This window comes from Miniopterus schreibersii, assembly GCF_964146895.1.
Source record: "Miniopterus schreibersii genome assembly, chromosome: 16".
Lineage (NCBI taxonomy): Eukaryota > Metazoa > Chordata > Mammalia > Chiroptera > Miniopteridae > Miniopterus > Miniopterus schreibersii.
In genome coordinates, this window is record NC_138116.1 from 4,251,665 (window position 1) to 4,270,082 (window position 18,418).

At 56.4% G+C, this 18,418-nt stretch overlaps 1 protein-coding gene across 1 annotated transcript; it reads right to left on the bottom strand.

Annotated features, from left to right (window-relative positions):
* Positions 1 to 835: 835 nt before the first annotated feature.
* Positions 836 to 17,453, bottom strand: DNAI2 (dynein axonemal intermediate chain 2). Its single transcript, XM_081161747.1, has 13 exons — positions 17,377 to 17,453; positions 15,630 to 15,823; positions 13,692 to 13,853; positions 12,686 to 12,807; positions 11,196 to 11,338; positions 10,228 to 10,341; positions 8,659 to 8,798; positions 7,906 to 8,028; positions 6,043 to 6,266; positions 4,314 to 4,449; positions 3,878 to 4,024; positions 2,888 to 3,115; positions 836 to 1,532 (listed from the first exon to the last, which is right to left on the bottom strand). The coding sequence occupies exons 2-13, from the start codon at positions 15,810 to 15,812 to the stop codon at positions 1,437 to 1,439; spliced, it is 1,818 nt and encodes a 605-aa protein (XP_081017873.1). The 5' UTR covers positions 15,813 to 15,823; positions 17,377 to 17,453; the 3' UTR covers positions 836 to 1,436.
* Positions 17,454 to 18,418: the final 965 nt, after the last annotated feature.

Sequence of the window (18,418 nt, forward strand, 5' to 3'; positions counted from 1 at the left end):
TTGACTTCTGTGCTCTTGCCCATGACACCCCTGTCCCCTCGAGCCCCACATCTGAGTCATTTTCACTTCTTTCCCCTTACCCTCTACATTCAAATTCTGGAGGTTCTACCTCTGCGGGCATTTCTCCTCCTTGTCATCTCGTGGCCATACCCTCAGGCTCCATCACTGTCACCTGGGCAATGTCATGGCCACTTCTTGCTGTGCTCCCTGCCTGCGGCCTTCCTTACTTTCATTCTTTGTCGTGGGGCCTGTCCTGTGCACGGTGGGACTGTGAGCAGCATCCCTGGCTCCTACCCACCGGATGCCAGCAGCTTCCTACAACCAGTCATGTCAGTCCAACATGTCCCCGGACACTGCCGAGTGTCCATGGTGGCAAAATCGGCCCCCCATTGAAACCGTTGCTCTCTGACATCTCCGGGGCTCCCTGTGTCCTCATACAGTGAGGAGCCCATCACAGGAGACTGTACAGCGAGGGACACATGACATGTGGACACAAGAACCGCTGACCCTGGGTCTCTTCAAGAATCAGTAAGATTCTTGACACAGGCCTTTTTAAAAGGAACCACCTGACAGCCACAGAATGAATGGTGGCCGGGGACAAGGCTGGCTCTGAAGTGCCTCTTGCCTGTGACATTTCTGGCGATGGTCACCGAATGCTCTGCTGTGTCGCGGTTTCAGGGCAGCCCAGGGCCTGGCCCCCGGGTGACGGAGTGACCTGCCCCCCCCTCCCAGGACCCTGGTCTTCCTCTGTGGATAATCAGAGGGCAAACCTTCTGGGGGCCTGTAAAGAATAACACGAGAAGCTCTCAGTGCAGGATGCAAAACAAACACTAAGTGTCAGCACTGTTATTAATTTAATTTATAAGAATTAAGATCACAGAAAGGTTGCAGGGCACGAGAATAACTAAGCTCGAGTCTCGTGGATCTGTTCGCACCCTCCTGGAGGTAAACAGGCCCGGGGACCTTGCTGAGAAGGGACAGACTTCAGGAGGGTCAGGAAGGAAGGGAGCCCCCACCCCGGGCCTGCCTGAGGCCCCGCCTTGGCCTTGCTGAGCTCAGGGGAGGCTGCGCCAGCTTATGAAGGAAACTGACGGACGGGAAGGCTCTTGAGAAGCTGGAGGGGACATGCAGGGCCCGCTGCAAGGCTGTGTCAGACCTGAGGTGGAGTTGGCCACGGTGGCTGGGCCAGGGATGAGCCCTGCCCTGCCCCTTCCCTCCCCGCAAGGGGTCGCTGGGGACCTGGCTCAGTGACGCAGTGTGGGCTGGCGATTTCTGGGGCGTGGGGGCTGGGTCAGGGCCCCTTAGCTTCCCTGCCCCCCCCCACAGTGACGCTCTAAGAAAGGGCTCAGCCCCCCACTTGTAAAAGCAGGGCAGTGCCGAGAGGTGGGAGACAGAGGCGTCCTTGCGCAGGTGGGGGCGCTGTGGACGGGCTGACCTCAGGCGCGAGTCTCTCCCGGGCGCGCTTCGCCCTCCGCCTCCTCTTCGCCCTCGCCCTCGCCCTCTCCGTCTTCCTCCTCCCTGTGCTTTTGTTTCTGCCGGAGAAGGACAGCAGAGAATCGTTGGGGGGGGCCGGGCCTCCCCTGCTGCCCAGCCCGGGGAGCCGACCCCCTGAGGCCCAAAGCAGCCAGCTGGCCGAGGCCTGGGTGCCGGAGCCGCGGCCACGAGGGCCTGGAGGGTGCTCAGAGCCAGCGGGTGTGGGCAATGGGGACAGCAGGGGGCATCCGACAGGCTCAGGTACAAGTCCTGCTTTGCAGCTTGCTGCCTGGGGACCTCGGCTAGCTCCTCCTGGGCGCCCTGGGTCCACTCCCCTGTATTTCTTACAGGGCTGTGGCTGGGGGTGGAGATAACGGGTGTAAGGGCCCGGCCGTGCTTTCTAAGCTCTGCCCCCAGAATTGCTGGCCAAGTGCAGAGACCAGGGGAGAGTCAGAGGTGGGGAGGGGGCGAGACAGGGAGGGTCCAAGGTCTGTGCGCTGTAGTCCCTCCTGAGGCCCAGCTTCTTCATCTAGCGTGCTCAAGCTGCCAGGAGAGCACCTTCTGGGACCTCCGGCACCAAGAATGGTGCCTGTGAGCCACACTGCACTGCTGTGGGAGGTGGCCAACGTGGGCATCGCCTTCCAGAGGGCGGGGAGCCCAGAGGTGGTGCGTGGGGGAGCCTTGGGCTACGGGTCCAGTCTCGCCTCTGCAATAAGTGGAGGGATCACCCCGCCCCACCTGTATCACACAGATAAGTGTGAAAATAAAGCTGCTCAGGCCTGGCTGGTGTGACCCGGTTGGTTGAGTGTTGTCCCATGCACCAAGAGGTCGCTGGTTTGATTCCCAGTCAGGGCACATGCCTGGAATTTCAGGCTCGATCCCCAGTAGGGGGCGTGTGGGAGGCAGCCGATCAATGACTCTCTCATCATTGATGTTTCTATCCCTCACTTCCTCTCTCTGAAATCAATAAAAACATATTTTAAAAAAAGAAAAAAAAGAAAGTGCTTGAGAGCCAGGGCATGGGTACATGAGTGCAGCACAGGTCACACCCCTGACACCAGAAGGTCCTCCCCGCCCAGGATGCCACAGCCCCCTCCTCACGGGCCTCCAGGCCCGCTCTTATCTGACCCCCCTCAGCCCCCATGCTCATTCAGCTGGTCAGGAGCATGTTCCAGGCGCCCGCGGCGGTGGCGACAGGAGGATCCCTACACGCAGGGAGCACAGCCCCTGCCCTCAGGAGGCCGAGTCCACTTGGGGACCTAGGATTCCCCTGGAGGAAGCAGTAACGCCTCCCATCTGCCCGATGGACGGATCCAGGCCCACCTTGCTCGAGGGCACCCAGGAGGTCAGCAAACAGGCGGAAGCCAGGTGCGTGCCCCCCACCCACCCACAGGGCCCCACCCGAGGCCCGTACGGTCGTGGGCTTCTTCCTCAGGGCTTCCGCCTCCTTCTTCCTCAGCTCGGAGAAGATGATGTCGAAGAACTCCTCCTCGGCCTTGGCCACCAGCTCCTCCAGGTTGACGGCGGGCTCCTCCTCCCGGGGCTCCTCCTCCTTGCCCTCGGCGCGGCCCTTCTCCTTCAGCCGCATCTCCCGGTGCCTCGCCTCCAGGATCTTCTCGCGCCGGGTCTCCCGCTCAAACACCTGGGACACCAGGGGCGGAGGGGACCGTGGGAAGAGGGTGGCAGCCAGGGCTCCCAGCACAGGGGCCAGAGTGGGCTCTCCTGGCTCCACTCACAGCCGCCCCGGGAGGGAGGTGTACGCGGGGCCACGGCGAGAACAGAGGGCTAAGCACTGGGATCGGAAGGTGGGAGCTGGGATCACAAGTTACTCAATTCTAAGGAGTCCAAGATGACAGTGTGAGGGACGCCCCCTGGATTTGTACAACACGGTGGCCCTGGGCCCGTGAGAGGCCAGCTCAAAGGTGGGACAGTCCCAGGCACGGCCAGGAGGCTCTCCCAGGTCTCAGCACGAGGGGTTTCAGCATCGCGTGCCCCGTGGTGTGCCTCCAGGGCTGCCTGCCATTGCCCCGTCCCCAGGCAGTCCCCTGCCATCTGTCTCCTCTAGTGGCAGTCTCCTAGGCCTTCACTTGATAGGTTCTGCTGCAAAAAATATATATTGTCTGAAACTAGTCAAACCACTTTGATCAACAGCTGGAAAACTGAAGCTGGAGCAGTAGAGAGACTTGCCCAAGGCCACTTAGCTACTTGGTGGTGAAGCCAGGGAGGATTCAGACACCCCCAACCCATTTACAGCTCCTGTTTCAGGACAGCACACTGTCTCCCCAGGATGTCCACCCATTTCCCGGGAGGCGAGGGGAGTGGCCATTCGTGTTTCAGGACCAGCCTGCTCTGCAGGGGCCAGGTCAGGACACGGGCTATAGTGCCCCTCAGCCCTGGCACTTACAGAGGAAGCCGTGTTCTTCTCATTCCTTTGAAGGGTGCACAGCCCCTGCGACACCTCCAGCAGTGTGGTCGTCCCCAGCTGCGAGCCACAGGCGATGAAACAGCCGTTGTCCTGCACCCGGAGGCAGAAGAGGGCCTCGTCGCACACCTGCTGGGAGGCCCCACAGACCCGCGTGGAGGAGAGAGAAGGAGAGTGGAGCCAAGTGAGCCTTTGTCTGACTACCTGGCTCCTGGGGGGGCTGAGCCAATTGGCCCCATTCAAACACCCTCGGTGACCCCGACCACGGGATAAAGTTCACACTTGGAGACTGGCTGTCGGGACCCTTTGACCCCACCCCCAGCTTCATCTTCCACCTTGCACCCCCCCTTCATCCTCACACTCATCCCCACCCCCACGGCCAGAGGGCCTGGATGCCTGGGGAGGGGGCGTGCATGACCTTCAGGCTGAGGGCAGGGTCACACTGCTTGAACACAAAGTCCCAGATGTCCAGGGTCCCGTCCATCTTGGTGGTGAAGAAAACTGCCGGCCTTACGGGGCTCCAGGCGCCATCGGTGAGGTATGCCATGTGGTACCTGTGGGGAGCCGGGGCCACTGGTCAGGGACCACTGTGGTCCAGAGGGACAGAGAGGCTGCCGAGCCACAGCTCTGCTCACCCAGCCCCTCCTGGGCTGCAGGGTCTCATCGTTGGCCAGGAAGTTCTTCCTTGTGTCTGCCTTCTAGCCATGCCAACCTCGCCCACCCACAGCTCACAGGAGGCAGCCTAAAGGGCTCTGGGTTGGCCCCCCCATGGTCTGGCCCCTAGCATGTCTCCACAGCTAACTGCAGGGAACAGGCGTGTATTGCTGGATCTGGGTCCAGTGCCCCGGCGCAGGACTCACAGGAAGGAGATAGAGGAAGGATGTGCCCAGAAAAGCTGCTAATACTGAGACCAGGAGAGTGTTCTACTTGATACTCAGTTTGATCTAGATTCTCAAAGATTTCTGCAGCAAAGAATGAAATCAAACCTTTATCTTACACCAGGCACAAAAATCAACTTGAAATGGGTGGATTGAAGACTTAAATTTATGACCGAAACTATAAAACTCCTAGAAGAAAACGCAGGGAAAAAGTTCCTTGACATTGGTCTCGGCAGGGAATTTTTGGATATGACACCAAAAGCATAGGAAACAAAAGCAAAAACAAATAAGTGGGACAACAGCAAACTAAAAAGCCTCTGCACAACAAAGGAGATAGTCAGCAAAATAAAAAGACAACCTGCGGAATGGGAGAAAGTATTTGCAAACCACTTATCTAATAAGGGGTTAATATCTAAAACATATAAGAAACCCATACGACTCAATAGCAAAATAAAACAAAATGAACCCAGTTACCCAATTTAAAAATGGGCAAAGGACCTGAGCAGACATCTCTCCAAAAAGAGACATACAGATGGCGGGCAGGTCCCCGGAAAGGTGCTCAGCATCACTAAGCAGCAGGGAAAGGCGAACCCAAACCGCAAGGAGACAGTGCCCTGCCTGCTATAATGGCTGTTGCTGGAAAAGCGAAAGCTACGTGCTGGTGCGGACAGGGGACCAGGGAACCTTTGATGGCTGAATGGAAACTGGCGTAGCCGCTTGGAAAGTAGCGTGGATGTTCCTCAAAAAACCGTGTCCACGTGGCATTCTGCCCTACAGATCCTGGATGTCTGCTTGCAGGAATGAACAATGTAAAACACGCGTCTAGAAGAGCCCCCAGCTCCAGCTGCTCCCCGCAAGGCCGGGCTGCACTGCACCCCAGCTCCCGGCACCTTCGCGCAGCAGCTCAGCTGAAAGCAACCCAGCGCCCCCCAACATGTGAACGCGGAAACGAAGGTGGTCCCCAGCTGGGGCACAAGCGGCTCTGCCTCCCTGCAGCTCGGTTCCCTCACGAACAGTGAGGTGACCGGAGAGCAACGCTGCCTTCCCCTAGGGTTGTCGTGAGGGTCACCAAAGCGAACCGGTCGCTGTCATTCTCACCAACCCCGGCGGCCTGAAGCGTGCTCCTTTGCGGAATGGCTGAGGCGGGCCACTTCCCAGCGTCCGTCAGGCGTTTGTGGACACAAAGGCCCGGTGGCTCCCGGGCTGCGCTGGGCCCCTCTGACCCCTCCACCCCCTGTGGCCCGCTCCCACCCCAGGCTCCCCCCTCACTTGGTCCACATGATGGACGACTCTCGGCTCTCCTCCGACCAGATGCGGGCGGTCCAGTCGCCCACGGTCAGGAAGTTCTTCGGGTAGAACGGGTTTCTCTGGAGCGCGTAGACCGGGCCGTGGTGGCCGGGAAAGGTGCACACTATCTTCTCGGCCGACGCCTTGGCCTTGCGGTTGCAGGAGATGATGATGCCTTGCTCGGTGCCCACCATGAACTTGGTTGGCTGGTAGGGGGTGACACGGGGGTAAAAGGCTCCGTAAACATCAGCCTGGGGTTTAGCTGGCACGGCGAGCGGCCCCCGGGGCGGACCGTCGGGTTAAGCCTCTGCTCGGCTGCGTCCCACCTGCTCCTAGGGAGCTGCCCCCACTCTTCCCACCTTCAGCGGACCCCACCCTTCTTGAGGGCCCCTTCATGCGGCGCCATTGTGTCCAGGAGGCATTTTGTCATCAAGATCCCGAATGTCGGTTTACAGACAAAGTAATGGATTGAATGATGTAAAACTTGAGCCTGGAAGAGCCCCCCGGCTCCAGCTACTCTCTGCAAAACTGGGCTGCACTGTGCACCCGAGTTCATTGTGCTAAGTGAAATAAGCCAGTCACAAAGGGCCAAATACCCTGAGTCCACTTAAGTGAGGTCCAGGGAGGAGTCAACTTTGTGGCGACAGGAAGGAGGGGTGGGGGAGGGGCCATAGGAGTGGAGAGTTTCAGTTCTGCAAGATGAAAAAGTTCTGGGGATCCGTTGCACAACAGTGTGAATGTAACACTACTGAAATGTACACTTAAAAATGGATAAAATGGTAAATTTTATGCCAGGTGTTTTTTACTACAATTAAAAAAATAACGGGGCTACAAGCTGGGGGTGAAAGGAAAATGAAGAGACACAGCTCGAGAGGCCCAGGAAAAGTAACAAAGTAAACTACAGGCCCCTACAAGCGGTAGGCGGGATGAGAGACCAGACCTGGACGGCCACCGTGTCTCCGGCTCAGACCTGGTGGGGCTGGGGCGGCCCCTGGGCCTCGGAGCACAGCAGCTGCGGCCCTAGCTTCATGCTCCACGGCAAGCGACCAGGGATGACCACGTCACCTCCCAAGATCGTCACAGCTGATCACGCAAGCTCATCCCCTACCACAGTTACCCGTGTCTGGCTCCAAGTGTGCTCAGTGACAGGCACGGGGGAGGTGGGGACTAGTGGCGGCACTTGGCCTAGACATCCTCGGTTCCAGGACACCATGCTTTCCCGTGTCCTCCCACCCTGACCTCCATGCCCAGTGTTGAGGGCCAGGTTAACTGACTTTCACTTCACCCCATCAGCATTCACCCACCAGCCTGGGTGAGGACTCCCAGGGCAGGGGGTCAGACCCGAGCACCCCCCACCTCTCCAGGGCCTGGAAAAGACGTCACAGGAACGGAAAGCAAACCAGTGACGGCTCCAAGGGGGAGCCAGGCCTGGGCTTCAGTTGAGGCAGAAACCAGGAACCAGCCCCAGCCAAGAGCCATCTGAGAAAGCTGGGGTTGTTTTTACTTTGGAGGGAGTCTTCAGTTCCTGCTTCTAGAAGCTTCCCTCCTCTGACAAATTCACATTACTGTTCACCTTTGGTATTTCTTTACGGTTCCTTCTCAGTTACCGAATTCCGTAATTAGGGAATGAGAATGGCCTCCTTCCTCAAGAAGCTCTTCTGCCCCCTGCTGGAAAGTTACTGTAAAGACCACCCAGGTCCAGGATGATGCTCCTTGGAGCCGAGCAGGGCGCAAGGTAAGCAGCAGCCCCGGGAACGCAGCACCTGATACACCAGCCACGGCCTGCGCTTGGCCCCAGCTGCCCTGGCGATAGAAGTAGGGGGAGGGAGAGGAAGGGACACTCACCAAAGTAGACTCGAACTCCAGGGAGATGGCCCCCAAGGCATTTTCCAACTGCTCCTTTCTGGTGATGTCCATGATCACTACCTCGGTGGGCTCGCTAAGCTTTCGTATATCCCACCACATGACCTGATGGCAAGACGGGCAACTGTGAGACCTGAGGTCTTGTGACTCTCCTGGCTTATGTCTCCCTCACCTCCTCCAACTGCATGGCGTCAGTCATGGCTGTGAAACGGGCGTGTGACAGAGGCTACCAGCAACCCACAGGGGCAAACATGCTTTGAGCATGACTGCTCTAGTGTCTAGTCCCAAACCTGTCTGGTCGTCAGAGTCATGGGCAAGCGTCATAAAATCCAGATGCTGGGCCCTCACCCCAGACCTACTGAATCAGAATCGCCAGGTGTGGGCCCCAACATCTGTATTCTTAAAGGCTCCTCACACTATGGCAAAACTTATAACGTAGCAATGTTATAAGTGCACATACATTTGATCCAGAAATCCCACTGTCGATGTACCTGCACATGTGGCAATAGTGTGTATACAAATACACTCTTTACTATATTTTTTTATAACAACAAAATATTAAAATCCTCTTCAATAAATTATGGCATCCCCGATGCAGTCCTTAATAGGCACCGGGCAGGGCTTCATGAACTATGAAATCATCTCCTAGGTAAGGTGAATGAAAAATATCAAGTGTGGATCCACGTGTGAGGTGTGCAAAGAGAGGGCGAAGAAGACACGTGTTTGCTTCTGTACCTGCCCGTCTGTGGAAGCCGAGAAGCACTCAGTGCCCGTCTTCGACTGCAGCCAGATAGTGCCATACACGGGGTCTCGGTGGCTGAACTCAATGGTGGACAGCTCAGCCACCAAACTGCCCTTCCGGGTGTCCCAACAGGCTGGTGGGGAGGAAAATGAGGGGAGGTGAACCGGGCACAGGCTTTGGTTCTTGGTGTAGGGAGCAGGGGTAGAGGGATGCCACTCCTCTTGGTTTGGCAGGTATTGGTTTCCTAGAGTCAAGAATGGGTTCAAACCAGCCTGAGTTTCCTGCCAGCCCCTGAAGCCCCCACATGATCTTTGTGGAAAGACCCCCAGGTGCACGCGTCATTCATTCTGCTGAGCCCCTGCCACATGTCCAGCACCACCCTGGGCCTTGGAAAAGCCACTGGAAATAGCACAAGCACTGTCCCTGGGAGGCAGGAAGGGGACCTGCAAATACAGCCCATGATGTAATTTCTCTGGTGGGGGACACACGAGGGTGGTCAAGGAAAGCTTCCTGGAGGAGGTGAGAGGGAATAAGATTGAGGAGGAGCCTGGGAGGGAGGGAGCCAAGCTCCAGGGTGGGACCGCTGAGGTCGCCTTAGGGACGGCAGAGCCCAGGGCCTGGCTGGCATGAGCGGGCACGAGGAAAGCCACCGTGAGGGGTTATGAATAATGTGTAAGGCAGGCTCCTGAATAAAACATGGCAGAGCGGTCCTGCGCCATCTGTCAGAGCCCTGGCACTCAGGTAATGTGGCCGGGAGGTGTATGGGAGCCACGTCTATTCCCCGACCTGGCAGATGCCCCAGGACGGAGGCGGCAGGTCTGAGAGGGAGACCAGGGGCCTCAGCGCCAAGAGGCAGCCTGGCCCCCGTCTGAGGAGAGCCTACCCAGCCATCCGGCCCCTGCTCCCGCAGGAAGGGAGGGTCAGAGCCTGTGAAGGTAGGGGGGCGGGGGGCCCTTTCCATGCCTGAGTCTGGCTTGGGGTGCAGACAGGGCGGGGTGAGCAGCTGGCTGCGCCAGGACCAGAGCTGGAGGGCGGGCAGGGGTGGTCAGAGCCCATGTGGGCCGGTTTCTTCCAATCTCACTAGCAATCAAAAGACTCAGTTTTCTGGGGTGCAATCAGCAAAAGCAGTGGCGTAAGGACCTCTGAAAATCTTTTCCTCCATAAAAGCAATGAGAAAACTAGCAAATCCATCACAGCTTTTTCAGAACTCTGGAAATTAGGCAAATGAAGGCTGGCAGCAATCCAGGAAGGGTTGATTCAAAAACAGCTCCCTCTTGTAAGAACAGTGAGCTTTGCTGCATTTTAATTTCCCCTACTTAAGACCCTACACTCTCCACCCCATGGCAGCCCTGGGAAATAGCACCCTGTCCTCCTGGTGGAAACTGGTGGCCTGGCAGCCCCAGGAGGCAGCGGAGTGGGGCTGGAGCTCCATCAAGTCTCCTGTCCGGAGAACTGTCATTCTTTGAGCTGCCTGGTGCTCCCCGGAAGACCCCACTTGCAGGGTTGCCTGTATTTGACTTGACTCCGAGCTTGACCGGTTACAAAGGCAGGGTCTCTCTTACCGATCTGCCCATTGTAGCAGCCTCCCAGGAGCACGTGGGAATCTTTGGGGTTGTACTCCAAGGTGACAAGAGGCGATGACGGCTTCAGGACAGTCTCGGGCCTGTTGGGGTTTTCTAAAAAGCAGAAAAATCTCTATACATCCCACCAGGCCTCCTCGAAAGCAAAGGACAGGGCCAAACAGTTCAACCCCTTCTATGGGATGGGGAGCTGGAAGCCTTTCTCTAGGCGGCAACCTCTGGCGCTGGGTGCTCTTCTAATGGTTTTGTTTGGGGGAATCAGAATTTTGTGTGTGTGTGTGTGTGTGTGTGTAATTAAATTTGAGTCCATTTCCCAGGTTTGACCCTAAGGTTTTTACATGAAGTCAGCGCCCCCTGACTTCTGCAGTTTTCGTGCCTGTATTCTGGGGGTATCGATGGGCCACCCCCACAACACCTTGAGCTGCTCGAGAGAGCAGAGTGCTGGGTTCTGCGCTGGGCACCTACCCTACTAACAGTGGCTTCCATTTTCACAACGACAACAAGGGATGTCCGAGAGCCTGACGCCCGCCTGCCAGGCTTTGCCCCTGGAGTGAGCACAGTGGTCTGTGCTCCTGGGGGGACACACTGGCCCTACTGGCCGTGAATTAAGGACAAGCACCTGGAAAGGTGGGGCAGAGGTGAGGCCCCCCCCTCCCTCTTGGGTCCCTCCTCTGCCTGCTGGGATTCTTTCTATCTGACATGCTCTCCAGGGGTGCAGAATTGGGACTTAGTGGGGTCTGGTCTTGAGTGCCCTGATCACAAATCTGAACCTCTCATTCCATCCATGCTTGATAAAGGGCAGAGCAATAAAGCTCCCTTTCCACCGGCAAGACAGGATGGAATGAGAGGCTTCCCCTGGTGCCCGGCTACTCCCTGTGGGGGACCCCGCCTGCTGTCCCTATAGTCCTCCCCCTCAGCCTCCCCTGGCTACTGGGCTTTCTGATTCTTACCCAGGTCCCAGATGTACGATTCATGGCTCATGCCCTCAGGTGCCCGTTGAAAATTCAAGCAAGAATAAGCCACTGCCAACTTTCTGTTCCCGTCGGGGTGCCAGGACAGGTGTGTGGCTGACCGCTTGATATCCTGGGGATCCCTTTAGGGGGCAGCGAAGGGCAGAAAGCTGGAGTGCACGGCTCCCCAAATTTCTTATTTACAGAATCTTTTCTTGAAAATGTTCAAACATATTTAAGCGTAAGCATTTACTCAGAGAAATTTATTTTTAAAACAAAATTGATAGGACTCCCTTAATTGAAAAACCAATCCCACCAGCCATAAATAAAAGCTAATAACAAAAATGAACACAGTGGAAACAAAATCTTAAATTCCAGTCTGCTGTTTCCACTTGCTGAACGTTCTGTGCCTGAGGCTCAATTTTCCATTAATATCAAAATAAACAGGAGCGTGGGGAATTTAGCAATCCTGCTCTTTGCCCAAATGAGTCGAAAACTTATGTCTGCACAAAAACCTGCACATGGATGTTTACAGCAGCTTTATTCTTAATTCTTAAAACTTGAAGCCAACCAAAATGCCCTTTAGTAGGTGAATGGATAAACTGTGATCCATTCACACACTGGAATATTATTCAGCGTTAAAAAGGAAAGACACAGGGGAAAAGTACTGAGCATTACTAAGTGAGAGATGTCAACTGGATAAGGCTAGATACTATATGACTCCAACTATGACATTCTGGGAAAGGCAAAACCATGGAGACAGTAAAAAAATCAGTCACTGCCAAAGGTTTGGGGAGAAAGGAATGAACAGGTGAGACACAGGTGATTTTTAGGGCAGTGAGAATATTCTGTATGACAATTTTGGAAAAACCCATGAAATGTACAACACAGAGTGAGCCTGAACTATGGACTTGGGGTGTGCTATGGGCTGAAGGTTTGTGCCTCCCCCTCCTTGCCCCAAATTCATATGTAGAAACCTAATCTCCAAAGTGATGGTATTAAGGAGGGGCCTTGGGGATGTGATTAGGTCATGAGGGTGGGGCCCTCATGATGGGATTAGTGCCCTTATAAATGGGGCCTGGCTGCAGTGAATCTCTACACGCAGTGATTTCACACGCACGTGTATCTATGCGATAAATTCCTCTTTTCCAATTGCTGTCCTCACCAGTTCCTCCCAGGTACACCCTCCTGAGGGTGAGGGACAAGGGTCCTACTGCCCAGAGTGCGGCTGGATCACGGGTGCTCTGCACTTTGAACTTACTTCCCGTGCACAGCTTTGCATTTTCGCTCCACCCCTCGCCAGGCTCTGCGCCCCCTTTCCACCCGCCAGGCCCGCCCCCGGGGCAGGAGACCACTTGGCTGCGGGGCGCTTTATTGCTCTGCCTTTCATCAAGCGTGGAGCACAGAGGGCTGGCAAGGAGTCATATTTGGAAATGCCCGCCCACAGAGGTGACGGCAGTTGGCCAGCACCTGCCTAACCACAGAAATACCTGAAAACATTGATGGTTTTAGCTGAAGGGGCCTCTTCCATCACTTCCACGGCGTCTTCATCATCAAAATACTCCTGGTAGATGTCGATGGCGTTGTTCTGCTTGATGCAGTGTTCCATGATCTGGGGGGCACACGCCGGGGTGGGGTTCTTAGCAGCAAAGGGAGGGCCCTGCAGGCTGGGGCTGCGATGAAGTCTGGGAGAGCCAATGTCTAGTGGTCCTTTCCCACCGTCCAGCCCACGCAGTCTCAGTGGGGAAGCATCACCCCCAATAGGGTGGAAATTGGTTCTTAGTGGTAAAATACGACTACTTTTTAGCACACCTATGGCATTGACATTTCATGGGGGGAGGCAATTAGGAAAAGAGTGTCTAGAAAGGCTCCCTTGGTGAAGAAACTGCTCCAGCCAAACAGAAGTAGTCATGTCTCATATGCAGCGCCCATCTCTGGTTCCTTCACCCAGAAAGCCCTCCCCGTTATTCCAAATGTCCATCATGGAGAGGGCTGTGCTCAAGTGCCACCTCTTCCAGGAAGCCTTCCCTGATCCCTTCAGCAGGAAATGGACTCTCTCTCTCACTATGGGGCAAAATGGCAAGTCAGCCCTTCTCTTGCAGCATTCCTTCCTACGCTCTGCGGTGACATCTCTGTATTCGTCTTTGCCCTCTGGTGGGCTGCAAGCTCTCTGGAGCTGGGTGTGTGTGAGCTCCATTTTCACAATCTCCACTGCGCCTGGCACAGGTGGGAAGCTCGGCCCCAACGTGCTGAATGAAAAGAATGTTCCCTACTGGTAGGTAGCTGGTGGGTGGATTTCTTTGGGGTTCTCTTTGCCCAAAGGGGCCACTTTTCAGACTCCCCCTAAAACACCTCCCCACCGCCCCCTCTGGTCTGCTGTGGTGGACCTGTCTGCCTGCTGCCAGAGAGAAGGCTCCTTACAGCAGCTGGTGGTCTCCCCCGAGCGGCCACGGGAGCCGGGCATGGGTCCGAGCGCTGGGCCGAGGGGCGCCTTACCAAGCCCAGCTGCATGATGGTGTTGATGTAGTTTTCGTCTTTCTCCACCTTCTTCCGGAAGCGGATCGTCTGCTCCAGCTCCAGGGGGTTCACGTCCTTGGGCCAGCCCCCCTCAACGTGGTTGACACCCCGGGTCTCCATCTCGAACCGCTCCGTGTTGGCCTGAACAGAGAGCCCCCTGAGAGCGCCCGGCCCTGGTGTGAGTGTCCCGCCACTTCTGCAAACCAGGATCCGGAGCCCCGGCGCTCGGGATGGACCAACGGGGTGTCCTCTGGCCAAAGCCACGCTGCTTTCGGGTACCAGGAAGGCGGTCGCTGTCCTCAGGGGGCCACAGGCAACCAGGAAAGGGCTAGTGTGTGGAGGTGGCAGCTTCCAGCGGCCATGGAAGACCCCCTTCTGACCTTGTCTGAACCCCGCCATCTGTTCTGTGAGGTGCCAAAGGAGAAGGAAGCGAGCAGGCCCTCGGGCCCCTCCTCCGGCGCCGTCCAGGGAATGGAAACAGAAGCAGCGAAGGGGGCGGGTCTGCCTTCCCCATTCTCCGTGGCACGCGGGGGGGGGACAGGGGGAGTTTTACCCCTTAAATGTACCAGTTTGCCGCCTTTCTACTTTTCCCCATTTTAAAAATTGTGGTAAAAATGCACATCACATCAATTCTACCACTTTAAATATTTATTTTTAAAGATTTTAAAATTGATTTTTAGAGAGAAAGGAAAGAAGGGAGAGAGAGGGAGAAACATCCACAAGGGAGCAGAAGGTCGATCGGCTGCCTCCTGCACGCTCCCTACCGGGGGTCGAGCCCGAAACCCAGGCATGTGCCCTGACCGGGAATTGAACCAGCGACCCCTTGGTGCTCAGGACGGCGCCCAACCAACTGAGCCACACCAGCCAGGGCCACTTTAAATATTTAAGGTGTACAAGCCAGTGGTGTTAAGGGATTCGCAGTGTGGGGCCATCATCGCTGCTACGTAGTTCTCGGACTTTTCCATCTCCCCAGTGGGGATCCCATACTCACTAACAGTCATTCCTCTCTCCTTTGCATTTTTAAAAAATAATGTTTTAATATCTTTTTTTCTGTGTGTTTTTTTTTTTAAATTGGTTTCAGAGAGAGGAAGGGAGAGGGAGAGAGAAATAGGAACATCAATGATGAGAGTGTCATCGACCTCCTCTGCGTCTTTAAGCTCTCCCCAGAGTTAGAGGCCTTTACAGGGCACAGCTGCTGACAGAAGACCCTAACGTGGTGTGGCCTTCGTGGCAGCCATCTCTACCACGTGGACAAAATTGCCCTGGTCCCGTGACAGCAATCAGCCCCGGGAAAATGGGAAGCGCTGTTTGCTTGAACTGTGAATTGCCGGAATCACCCACCACGTGTTTTGATCAAATCAAATGTGGTTTTCACTCAGTTGACTTGGGATACGGTAAGTGAGTTATTGCCGTCAATCTAATTTTCTCTCAGCAGTTCCCGACACAATCAGGAGCTGGCCGCCTGGTTCACGTAGGCGGGGAGCTTGTCGGGAGTTTGAACAGCGACATGACCCAGTTCTCTTATCTGAGGCCCCTGTGACCAGGACTTTCTAGGGTAGCCCTGACTTTTCACAGCTGGGTAGCTCCCTGTGGATATAAAACTCTGCCTCCTCAGAATACCTCTTCCACCTGCACCAAAGGCCTAAAACTATTCTAGAAAGAGTCTTGGAGGAGAGGCCAGAGCCACCCGGAGAGAGACCGTCTTGATTGACATTGACCTGGCTGGACACTGCTCGGCGCTCGGTCTTCTCCCAGCCGGGGGGGGGCACCGCGGTGGGGCTTGGTGTGACCCTGCCCCCCACTTCCAGCACCTGCGCTGGGCCACTCTAACTGGCTCCCAAGTGGGTGAAGTCACCCAGATTTCACCCAGGTGGGTGAAGTCACACCTTCCCTGGCCAGGCCTGGGTTGGGACCCACCTCGTGCTCCGACATGCTGGTGGAGCACTGGATGCCGGTGTCCACGGGGTTCCGCTCCACGAACAGCTCGGCCAGCTCGGGGTTGGGCGGGATGTCGATGTTCAGCTCTGCCTGGCGGTCGGTGAAGTCGCATTGCTTCCCGAACTCGCTCCGCTTCTTGACGTACACGTACACGATCTCCATGGTGCGGGCCGCTGCGGGGCAGAGGGAAGCGGTGCGGTGAGGGGCCCACCTGGCTGCTTCCCGGCCCCATGGGCCTCACCAGACACTGCTCCAGGCTCCCAATCTGGTTAAGGGCAGGGGTACTAGGAGATTTGTCCAGAGTCTGCATTTTATTTTTTTCTAAATTTTTAAAAAAATATATTTTTATTGATTTCAGAGAGAAACGTCAATGATGAGAGAGAGTCAGTGATGGGCTGCCTCCTGCACGCCCCCTGATTGAGCCTGGAACCGGGCATGTGCCCTTGTGCCCTGACCGGGAAGGAAACTGTGACCTCCTGGATCATAGGTCGATGCTCAACCACTGAGGCATGCAGGCCGGGCTGAGTCTGCATTTTAAAACATCATTTATTAATGACAATGTGCTAAGCATTATCTTGCTCAGTCCTTGCCATGGCCCTTTGCAGTGGACCATACAATCTCCACCTTACTTTGTAGGAAATCCCACACTCAGAGGTGCCCTGAGTGCCTTGTCCCTGTCACACAGCTAGGAAGTGGTACAGCTGGTCTGCCTGGCTCCAGAGCTCCTCCTTATGTACTGGTGCAGTTTTTCCTGAGCTAATGCCTATGGCAAGGCAGGAGGAAGTACTAATGGTGATTACGTTGGGCTCAGTTCTTTGCCCCGCACCGGACCTGACAGCACACAGATTTGAGAGCTGTAGGCCTCCCTAGAAAGTCTCCCACTCAACCACCCGGCTGTCCAAAGTCTCCTTCGTTCCAGCATTCTAGGTTATCGGACTCTACCCTCCACCACTCTCTGGGGCCCCCATGGAAACTCCTCCCTCCACATGACTCCACCCGGGAAAGGGCTGGGAGTCCGCCTGAGGAGGAGAGAAGGCTGGACCTCAGCAGGCAGCATAGTTAGGCCTTTGAGAAACCCTCTGATTTGTGCCACAGCCGCCAAAACAGTTATCACAATTCTCATTCTACAGATGAAGAAACTGATGCCTGGAGAGATTAAGGACCTTGTCAAAGGTCACAGTAGTTAAGCCCAGACAGACAGAGCCAGGACCCGGATACCTCTGGCTCTAACGCAGTGATCAACCCTGAGGAGTAGGTGAGATGGTGCATTACAGGCCCTGGCGCCCCGTAGGTGCTCAGTCCCTGCAGGTTCCCTTTCCTGTATTTTCATCAGCAAGCTCTCCTCCTCACCTGCCCACCCTCCTGCCACCGCAGCCCAGGCTGTGTTTCCCACCCATTCAGCTGTAAACCCTTCAGAGGTCTCCCGCCCCCTCCAGGAGACCGCTGGCATCAGGGCCGACTGACCGGGAGGAGGTAGGGGTGCAGGAGGCAAGGTGTTTCGAACCTTCAGGGTCCTGCAACTCGTGGGTCTTGAGGGCAGCGAGGACAGACGGGGCGGGCGCCCTAGGCGCGCTAGTCCTGGCACCCCCCACCCCGCAGAGCGATTCCCGAAGGACGCCCCCACCCGGGATTCCTTGCACTGTCGGTGATTATTATTCTCGGGGCTCCCGCTTTCCCGCGCCACTCTCCCCTTCAGCCGTGGACGGCCCCCCGCGCCCGCCCTTACCCTGGGTGGGCTCCTCCGGCCGCGGCGCCGGCTGCAGCGCCCGGGAAACGGCTCCCAGCCCCGGCGTTGCCCCGTTGCCTGGCAACCCCGGCCGGGCGGGGCGCGCGGAGCACGTGACGTCGGGTCCCGAGGAGCCTGCAGCGCAGAGGTGCCCGGCTCCCTCTTCTGGAGGGCTCGGGAATTAGGGGGGCAGTTAACCAACAGGTTAGCCCAACACCGGAGACGCTGACCGTGTGCAGGCGCTCATCCAAGTCTGCGGATAGGCGCCGGGCAAGAGCCGCAGACAAGGCCAGTTCGGAGTCAGTGCCCCCGATGCCCCGAGCCCCGGGCCCTGCTGTTGATTTCCTTGTGGTCTGGCAGGTCGTTTGACCGCCCCCCGCCTTCAGGGCCCTCGTCCACTAAGTGGGAATGAAAACCCCAGCCTCCGCTCTGCTGCCCATCTCCCCCGCCCCGTCGGGTAAGAATCCTGTCTGACCAAAGGGCCACCAAGGAAAGCAGGGGCTGGAGAGCCCAGGGCCTCAGCAGGTACCGAGGGTTCACGGAATGAATGAATCGATACAATGGAACTTCTCTCGGGGGGAAGGCCTGAAGCGAGATCCTATCAACTTGGGGCTAGAAGATGTGGGTTTGAATCCTAACTTGGCCATTTCCTAATCACATGACCTTGGGCAAGTTACTTTCCTCTTGTAACGCTCGACCTTCCTCTTCTGCAAAGTGGGGGGATGGTAATTACTTAGGATAACTGGGAGGGTCAGCTGAGATAAAATGGCAGCGTGCCCAGCCCCGTGCTGATGCCAGCCCTGTTTGCCCCACCGCAGGGGATGGGGTTAACCCAAACTCAGGGCAGGCGCTAGAGACTGGGTGGGAGCAGACGAGGGATGCGTTGCCCAAGAAGTGGGGCTGGAACTGGGCCTTGAAAAATGGTTGTGAGTTGCAGGGGAAAGGAGAGCATGGTGTGAGACAGGGAGGGGTGTCTGTGGTGGAAGAAAGGAATTTGGGGGGACAGAGGGTGCATCAGTCTGGCTGCAGCTGACAGCCTCTG

Coding starts and splice junctions, on each gene's coding strand:
- DNAI2 (XM_081161747.1), bottom strand. CDS start 15,812: ATGGAGATCGTGTACGTGTACGTCAAGAAGCGGAGCGAGTTCGGGAAG. Junction 13,854..15,629: donor CCAGCATGTCGGAGCACGAG/GTGGGTCCCAAC, acceptor CTCTCTGTTCAG/GCCAACACGGAGCGGTTCGA. Junction 8,799..10,227: donor CTGCTACAATGGGCAGATCG/GTAAGAGAGACC, acceptor CCTCCCCACCAG/CCTGTTGGGACACCCGGAAG.